A 10,183-nucleotide genomic window follows, 5' to 3' on the forward strand; every position below is an offset into this window, starting at 1 on the left:
TCCAAATGCAGTCCCACTAATAACTTGTATAATTGCAACAACACTTCCCTTATTTCATACTCTATTCCTTCAGGAAGGTGTCAAAATTCCATGTTCCTTTCCTATCTACTGTATCTGCATGCTAGCTTTCAGCAAATTATGCACAAAGACACCCAGATTCCTCTGCACTGAAGCATTTTGAAATTTCAAGGCCATAAGAGGAAAGAATGGCAGATTTCCTTCCCTAAAGGAGATAAAGAGCTGAAAAGAACTAATTTACTATAGTCCAGCTTTAGAGCCTTGATCTCCTGCTTTGAAGTATAAGCAAAATACTCCGCTGACTCAGCAGGGTTGGTAGCATCAGTGGAGAAGGAAAATCGGGGCTAAATGTTTTGACTTGATCTTCGATGATCCTTCATTAGAACATACTCAGATCTAGAACATTAACCCCGAGTTTCTCGCTGCACAGGTGTGGCCTTATCTGAATGTTTACACTTCGGATCACCTGCAGATACTTTTTTTAAAACCTTTTCTGAGTGAGTCAACTTCTGACTTATTAAACACACTGACCAAAAAGGGGAGCAGAATTGTATTTTCATTTCGGAGTTGTGCAATGTAAATTTGTTTTCTTTCTAAAACATTGTAATAGGTCAATAAAATAGTATCTACTTTGATTGTGCCCACCCCACCCTCCTGTTTTTTATAGTGTTTACTTTGAGTTCTTGTCACCAAAATTGTTAGCTATCTGGCAATGTATTGCCTTTGTAATCAAGATAAAATATTTAAGAAACATACAAGTAAATAAGGAAATGAGTTTACTTTAGGTTTATTGACAATTAGATTAGATGAGCCAATATTTAAGTGAAATATTCTGTGCTGTTCCATTTACGTTTGCTTAATTGATACAATTATGTGCAAGAAAAGTTATACTGGAATCAAATTTAAAATTGCTAGTTACAATTTTGGAAATATCAAGGCCCAAAAAGGTCTGTGGTCCCAGTCTCCTATCTCAACACTGGCACAATATTGTTGCAAAAGCCAGTTGAGAGAGATCTCCATAGACTTCACAAGTCTCTTTTTCTCCTAAGGACAAATTCTCTGCCAAGGAGTTCTTCAAAAGGAATGCATGCTTCAAACTGGCTCTCTGTCAGCATCCTCTATCATTTGTTAGGAGGTAGTGTCGTGAAGGACATCGAGTGGCTGTATGGAATTTGGGCTCAGAAGTTGGGAGTGGAAATCTAGTAAGAGGTGTGGGAGGATATTTGGGAGAACTTAAGGAAGATTTGGATTTGTAACAGGATGCAGGTTATGCAATTGAAGGTACTCCACAGGGATTATTTGGCACCAGTGGCTTGCGGAATTTAAGACAGGAATGTCCCCGATGTGCCCCAAATGTAAAATGGAACTCTTACTCACTGACCACAAGCTTTGTCGGTATTGAGGCGCTATAGCGAGTGTTTTGGAAGGGGTCTTGGGAACTGAAGTCAAGGTAGATCTGTTGTCTCTCCTCTTGGATTCGCTGAATCTTCCCTCTTTGGACACGCATGGGAAGAAATTGTTAATTATTCTTTCGTTTTGTGTGAGGAAGAACATTCTGATGAGCTGGGTGTCAGAAAATCCCTCAGAACTCTTCGGGTGGTGTGGGTTAGTTATGGAGCACGTCCCCCTGGACTTCCTTACAAATATGGTGCACCAGAAAACAGAACTCTTTCATAGGATGGGGACTTCTTGGCTATATTGGTTAAGGTCTTTGTGTAGCCTTGAGGGCAATATCTGGTTGCCTGGGGGCCCCTGGAGGAAGGAATCCTGAACAAATACAGGTTTGCCAACTGGTGCTCCCAGTGGTGGGGAGATTTGGTTGAATTGTGCTGTGCGGTAACTTAAGGTAATTTAATTTAATTTGTCTTGGTTCAGCTTGGTTTAATTTAGTTTCTTTTTGTTTTGATTTAGTTATTTATTGAATTGTAGTTTGTGTAGAGTTTTTTTTCTAAATTGTTTTGTGGAGTAGAGTACTTTGTTTACTGTTAATGTTATATTGCAAGATTGTTCTATTATTTTGTAGTAATTCTATATTTTTGTAAAAAATTCAATCTTCTCAAAAATATTTATATTAAAAAACCTGGCATATTGAAGAAAAGTAAAGTCACTATAGTCCAAGCAAACCAACACTCTGCTCTCACATTTGAGAGAGATGACTGGTGGTGATTTGACCCAAGAGTCACCACACTTCAGGGAGAAGTTGATTAAACAGTTCTATGTGGTAATCTCAGATGGTGCAGGACTTGAACCCATACTTTTGGCATTACAAACCAGTCATCCAACTAACTGAGCTAAACAACTTACTTAAATTAATTGATGTATAAAAAAAACACAAAGGCTATTCGGATTCCTCAAGTAGGGTTCAAGTCTCTGAAGGGTTCTTGTTTATTTCATAAAAAAAGTCAGTGGCTGGTGTTGGGCTATCGAGGAACAGGCAGCGAAGCACTGGTTTTTCCAATGGACATCAGCAACCAAGCACCAATGATTCACCCAAAGTGAAACTAGCACCTGCCTGCTTCATGGAAATGAGAGAATTTAGCACTGATCCTAACAAAAATCCTAATCAAGGAATTTCAAATTGAGAAATTAATCTGAAGGTTTTAATGTATTTTTTTCTTATTGACGGAATCTATTGCTGGCAATGTTTGAGTGCATAGGTGACTCCTTCTGTTTATTTCCTGTTTTCTTCTCTTTTGTCCACTTTTTCCCTTAGTGTTCTCTCCTGGAAACATGGAATGGAGTAGGCTGGGGGCTTGAGTGGTGCTGGGAATCCAGTGGGCCCTGAGCAGAGTGGGGATGGCCAGCAGGCTGGGAGTCTGAGAGATGAGGACAACCAGGGAATGGACACCTGAGCAGAGCAGGGATAGCCACCAAGCCCAAGTGGAGCAGGACGGTTATTGGTCTGCCTGTGCTCACAAGCCACTGACCACCTGTGCTGGTTTCCAGTGCATGTATTGAAACTCCTGAAGGCCCTTTGTGGAAAGAGTGTGATGTCTATCTTTGTAACTTTCTCATTTTTCTAACTTATAGTTGTCATAGTATAACATTTTTCGTGTTTTGTTTCTAAGATTGTACCTAGGTACTTTGTACCGATGATGGCATCATATGGGTGACCTTGTAAATGTTTCACTGTACTCCTGTACATGAGTACATGTGACAAAGGAATTTCTATTCTAAAATAAAATGGTGCTGCACTGTTATTTGCCACTTAGCATGCATAGGCCTCAAGACTTCTGCTAATGGTTTTCAGTAAACTGTCATTACTAGGATGATGCAAATCCATGTTGTAAGTGAAACAATGTTACCCAGTGGCAGCAATACTTTTAGTTCTTGTACAAGTTCCTAATTGTTACATGGAGAAGTGCTATCTTTTGATATTTTATAACCAACCTGTTCAGAGATGCTATTACAGACCTGTGTCAGACAGCAGTCTAGTTTTATCCTCCCCCCTTTCTCACATTGACCATGTGGTATCTGCCTATCTTTTTCTCAAGGTGCTGTTGTTTTGATCTTTTTCCCCACCCCAAAGTTCCAAAATAATGCAACAGCTTATAAAACTGTAATTACCACTCCTGGAATTCAAGGAAATCCGCTCCAACATCTAAAATATTTCAAAAAAAAGGAGCAACTCTTAATTTTTTCCTGTCTTCAGTCTTTGATTACCCAGAATCCTTTTTAAAGTGTTATAATATATGCTTGTGCACAGCAACTCAAAAGGAAGTGTGACCATTAGAACATGGAAATGACTTGAGGTAATCATAGTTTGTGAACTTCAATGACCAATGTGATATTGTGATTAGGAACCAAGGTTTTTTTTGCAACTAATGACTTCTGTTCACCCATATGGGTGATAAAGTATTTATCCTTATATTTATCAATGGATACTGTTCCATGTAGGTTTTAAGGACTTTACACTATTTGGGACTTTGTTTTCAGTATGGAGTAGTGTACAAATTAATTTTTCCAAACATGCCTCTTTAATATATGAAACCATTCCATGCACTGTTTGCATCTAAGGAAACATTTCACTCCAACAAAATAGATTCATTCCAATCTGTCCCTGCACAGTGTACTCCTATTTAACCGCTGAACTGACACTAATTTACAGTAGTAGAGATCATTGCTAGGAATTGTCTCATCACTGATCCTAATTGACAATTCAGGTATGAGCAGGCAAGTTTCTTGCATCAAGAAACATCTTTCAAACATGAATGGGTTCAAACTATTTACATGGCTTTACAAGTGTCACTTGTAGTGTTTTACAAAATTAGTGGAAATTTAGGATCTAATTTCATTCATAACTTAAATTTCCCTCAACACTACTTGATGTTTTCTAAATTGAGTATTAAAACTTGCCTGATATTCATTCTCCCCTCTCAACCTGGTGAGAGAATGATTTTTATTGCTCACCCCTGTAAAATAGGCCCTACTTAGCTGGGTAAATGTTACCAGGCAAACAGCTTGCATCTTAGAATGGCTCCATGTGACAGGCTGTATCCCTGAAAGAGACAAAATTTCAGTGTACAAACTTTAAGATATCTTGGTCCAGACTAGGAAGTTTCAATCAACCTGTGCCTTTCATTTCTCCATGTAAATGGTGACAAGAGTTATCTTGTTACATTGTCATCTTAATCAAGGGAGTATAGGCTTGACTCAAATTACATTAGGAACTGCTGAAACTGGATTCACAATTTGCATTCATATCATGGGTGTTAACTCTTGTCTCATGATTAGGAGCATCAACTTCTCAATGGACCTATGCAGGTTCCCATCTTTTCTCCATCTCCCTGGGGTAGTGTGCGTTTTTAAACAGTTGAAATAAATGTCTCCCTTAAATACTAGAACTATACCTATGAATCTAGTGTTCTGTAGTTGCATTATTTTTCCCTTCAGTCACCTTATAGCATTTACACTTCCTATTAAGTGTGTTACATAGTTTATCAAGAATTATGGTGCAGTTGTGCTCTGCAGCACTACAGCAAATGATGCAGAGTCTCAAACATGGCAGACCAGAGAAGGAACTCAGATACTTGCAGGACTATTCATCTACAACAAATGGTATTCAGGAGTTCAGCTACTAATAGAAATTAACAAATAGATCATTTGTGTTGTATTATAGTTGTATAAATATTAAAGTTACATGCATAAAATCAACACTTGCACTGCATAAAGTGTTAAATTTTATTTTTCTATATATAAGCAAATAAAATGAAAAATCATGATACATTTCAATTCTCATTTATCCATTTCTAATAAAGTTATAAAACAAGTACTGTACTGCAACAGAAGAAACATTAGCTTACTAAAATACAATCTTTAATTCTATGAAATATTTTTATTAATAGCAAATGAGATCTGCATATATAAATAAAATGTGCAATATTTACAAATCTATACAGGCACACTAATAGAAAAAAGTGTGATAGGTATTAGAGAAATCATCAAAATAAAAGCACTGGCAAAATTAGGAGAATTTAGTCAATATGCAATCTTTGTCATTGTTTCACCTCTAAGCCACCAGTAGCAATTTAAAAAATAGCTTCAGTTAGTTTTCTTTTGCATAGGAAACTTAACATGAAAAAGGAAGATTCAATCTTGCAATTCGTAGCAGTTTGAGTTTCCGGTTTAAGAAAAAAAGTCCAACAAAAACAGATCCTTTGGAATTTCATTCTCTTTTTGTCTCAAGTTTCTTACTCCTGGGAACAAGGAATACACTGCCGTCACTAGTCTGCTGTAATGAGTATTCATTGGGAGAATACGAATTTCCATCTTCATCACGTATCATACTAAAAACCTCATGATATAGATTGTTCAGCTGTTGCTTGATCTGAAGCAGGTTTTTGGTATGTTCTCCCTTTTCTTGCAAAAGTTCCTCCTTCTCATCTTTAAGTTGATCCAAATCATGTTCGAGACCCACTATGTTATCTAGTTTGCGCTTGCGGCAATTCTGAGCAGCCACCTTGTTTTTGCCACGGCGACGGATGTCACGGATGAGAGCAAGCTGGGCCTCACCGAGCTGATACTTGGACACCATTTCATTGAAATCATCAACAGGAAGATTAACAATCTTTTTGACAGAGAAAGGAACATTCAATGCTTTAGCCCTCTGCTCATCTCGGCTGAGTCGTTTAGAATACTTGTCTTTGGTGAATGGGACTTTATTATGGCCAGGACTCACTGGCAGGTCATCCTTTGGTCCTTTGTTGTAAAGGTTCAGTCTAACATTTGTAAGACCGTGAAGAGAAGGTGCCTGATAGTTACAGTCATTTTGAAACTGCACTGGGTATAGCTCAGCAAACTCAGGTTGAACACTCGCAGAACAGCTTTCCATGTCATCTGTGTCAGAATCACTGTAACTATTAGAAGCATCTCCACAAAGAGAAGATTGCTTTGAATTACCTGGAGAGGCTCCACTAGGGCTTGAGCCCATAGACAAGCCAGAGTCAGAATCAGGAATCTCAGGCAAATTGTGTGGCAGTTTACAATCAAAATCTTTATTCACCTCCAACTGAGTGATGTTGATCTGTTCAAGAAGAGAATCATCTAGAATGCTAGTAAGTGAGTCATTCATATTGTTACTTTGGGAAATGTTGCCATTTCTCTGCATATTCAGAGATGTAGAGAAAAGGTTATTGAAATTATTATTGCTGAATGAAAGGTTCATGCTATCTGATAGATTTGTTTTGGGCTGAAAGAGCGTGGGGCTTTCAGATGGCATTACTTCCTCATATGGACTATCAAAGAGAGAGAGAAAACTGGTGTTGCTGCCTGAAACATGATCAGCTGGCAGAGTTGTACTGAGGCTGTAACTGTCATTTTGCATTTCAGAAGATTTACTCTTGGAAGAATATTCTGCAGATTCGATACTTGTAATATTGTCATTCTGCATGTACAAACACTGTTGAGAAAGAGCACAAAAATAAATACATTAGTACTTTTAGTTTTAAAAACAAAGTACTAAAGGGTCCAAGGGTTGAAAGGGTTAATAAGATAGACATGGAGAAACTTCCACGTAACCAAACCTTTTAGTTATGAATTCATCATTACTGTCTTGAATATAAGAGAAACTTCTTTACTGAGAGAGTTGGTAGATTATGCAACTCACATGGTTGAAAATGTAAATTGATGCAGAAGGTATACTGCATTAAAAGAAAGGAGAAAAGGCTAGATTTGCATCCTGATGGGGATGGAGGAAGAGTCATGGGAAGTAGCTCATAAGGAGCATTAAAATCACAGGACTGAATAACCTGTTTTTGTGCTGCCATTTCTATGCCAGATAGTGCAGAGAATGGTTTTAACTAGGTCAGGTTTTATTTATTCAAAATGTCAGCATTTGAAGGTTAATACATAGCCAGCTAAACTCAGTTCATGCAAAATGAAAACCTGATTAGCTCTTCATTTAAATGGTCATGCTAATTAAAAGCACCAGTGCAGTAAACAAAAACAAAATCATTCTCAAAAATTGCCCCATTAAAGATAGGAAGATACTGTGTTAAGACACGTGTTTGATGCTGTTGATGTAATGAAGGAGTGTAAAGTTTTCTACATAGTATGGTTTTTTTGACAGTGTATTTGCCAAGAAAAGAGCCTCTGAAAACTGGTGGCCAATGTTATTTTAGTGCTTGCAAATCACTTAACTATTGTAGAATTACCCAAGGACCCGCTTCTAACATTAGAAATTCATAAATTATGAAAGACTAAAAAATTCTGATAACATCTTACTTTCATACATTCCTTCCCTATAAGGAATTATACTTATTGTGCTGTCATTAACATGTATGACCTAGTCTATTTTCAAAATAAAATGTAGCTTCTGTAGATTAAAGAAAAATTTATATATAATTATTTCACTCCTACTCCTGCCCGCAACACATTATCTAAAATGCAATAATTGCACTCAAATAGTATGATATGCTATGATTAAATCCAGCAAATCAAATGCAGACACTCTGCAGGATGAAAGCTTTTATTGTTTAAAATATCCAGTTATCTGCATTTAAACACATGCACACACAAATTAAGGTCACATAATATGCATTTGAAGAAAAAAGTAAACGGAGTTGGATCTTGAATGTCAGATTAATATCCTGAGAGACAATGACCAGTTTGTTCTGTGAACAAATGGTAGTACAGGTCTGAATTCTTTGGGTGTTTGTTACATTCATGCTCCTTCTGAATTCAACTATTGTACTTACCTGAAGTTCTGGGATTGAGAGCAGCTCTTGCCAAGTTTGCTCCAAGTCCTCCAGAGGGTTTGATTCAGGTGCTGTGGATGGAAGGATTGCAGTAGTTCCTTGTTGTGGCTGCTGGGGAGACATTGGCTGTGGACTGGTCTGGGCTGGAACAGGAGGTTCAAGTGCAACCGGACGAGACTAAAAATAAATTTAAAACAAAATTTTTAAAAAAGAGCACTTTGCTGCTGCCTGGCCTTTACTGCATTTCCTGAGTTATGTTGCAAAAATCATAGAGAAACTGTTTAGGTCACCTGAATCAGTATGGTCACATTTCCTTATAAAAGCTCCCGCTCTGCTTTTAGTTATGACAACTGAAACAGTTAACTATATGATAACACTGCCATTTATTCATGTTTTTAAACCATAAAACTAAGTCCTACATTTTTACAAAATCTAGATAGCCAAAATAGTAAATTTAACAAAATACAAATTGTAACTGAACATTTGTTCTTACAAGACATTGAAAACTCACGTGCCTCATAACTACAGGAAATGATATTTTCAAAATTTCAAATATAGTTTATAAATATTAGGAATCCAGCAAACAGTAACTTCCTAAGATTTTCAATTAGATGGTGGAACAAATAATAAAAGGGCTTACTTCTATATCATCTACAAATGGAAATGACTCTGCAAGAAGTTGCATGCATTCATCAAACGACAAAGCTCCATCATCTCTCTGGGCGGTCTTTACAGTCTACGTTGAAAATTGGTTGGCAACCAAATTTTTTGTAAAAAAAATTGGGAGAAAGAAGAGTAGATTTGTTAGTTTTCATAAAGCTTTAGCAGAACAGCAAAAAGTAGTTCCTCAGACTTCAGCTGTGCCTATCTTTGTACCTGTGTAGGCTCTGGAATTCTTCCTGGGATTTCAGCTTTACTGTGCTTTGCTGGCCGAAAGGCAACAAATTCACCCGTTTCTTCATCTAGCTGCAGCTGTGCCAGTAAAGCCTTCTCATGTTCTTTCTGCAACTGTTCCTGCTTTTCCTTCTCAAGTTTCTTCTGCTTCTCTAGCTCACATTCTTTTTGTCTGTAGTTATAATCAAAATCTTCACGGACAACACCAAGATCTACATCCTGCCTCCAGAGGATGTCAATTAAATCAATGTTCTGTTTTTAAAAAAAGCAAATTGCAAGTCAAATTAATAGCAAATATAAAATGTTAATAGTAATTTTTTTTTTTTTACAAAGCATGTTGCCAGAAAAGGCGCCAATGCACTAGCAAAGATACAACACATAAATACACCAGGAGTTGGTTATAGAGATATCATTCTGATGGTTAGGTGGAAATGATTAACCACTTAATGTCACATCCACACTAAGTTCAAAATGCTACTAACAACTGTTTCAACTAAGGCAAGGAATTGGATGCTAGAAAAATTAAAAAACCTGAAAGTCTGTTATTTCTACCTGATAAAGTGCATTATTTTCAGCCTCAATCATCAATTCTGCACCAATACAGCTATTCACCTCCCATTCCCCGCACCCCCACCCCACCCTTCAAACTGCTGCACCAGGAAAGTCACAATTTGCTACTTATTGAAGTCATCAGAAAACTGCCACCCTATTTTCAAACATTTTAACAAGCCTGAAATTTTAATTCAGAATTCCACAACAAGGGCATACAGCACACTTTTGCCAGGAAAAAACCCCACTAATTTTAAGTTTCAATTGGAACAAGAAATCTCCATTCTTTTTGGGCAAAGAGATACATGCAATTGTGACAGCCACTGGAACTAATTGTTCTGCGCACAGAAACAAACTTGAAGGACCTTATAAACCTTCACATACATTTGTGAAGGTAACAGAAGGAAGTGGCATTTCACAAGATCTTGTATGTTTGAAGCATTATCTAATTTCTTCAGATGCTCAAGGCAACACACAGTCCGTCCGTCCCCCCCCACTAACATCAGTGACTGCAAGAAAACAACATT

General features: G+C 37.3%; 1 protein-coding gene across 1 annotated transcript; it reads right to left on the reverse strand.

Annotated features, from left to right (window-relative positions):
• Positions 1-5,185: 5,185 nt before the first annotated feature.
• On the reverse strand, positions 5,186-9,365 carry nfe2l2a (nuclear factor, erythroid 2-like 2a; the record flags this gene model as incomplete). The annotated part of the gene is made up of 4 exons (XM_043694491.1): positions 5,186-6,916; positions 8,214-8,390; positions 8,854-8,949; positions 9,090-9,365. Coding segments are annotated over 4 exons (1,782 nt in total), but the record flags the coding sequence as incomplete, so codon positions are not given.
• Between the last annotated feature and the right edge of the window lie 818 nt (positions 9,366-10,183).

Source organism: Chiloscyllium plagiosum, chromosome 7, assembly GCF_004010195.1.
Source record: "Chiloscyllium plagiosum isolate BGI_BamShark_2017 chromosome 7, ASM401019v2, whole genome shotgun sequence".
NCBI classification, from domain to species: domain Eukaryota; kingdom Metazoa; phylum Chordata; class Chondrichthyes; order Orectolobiformes; family Hemiscylliidae; genus Chiloscyllium; species Chiloscyllium plagiosum.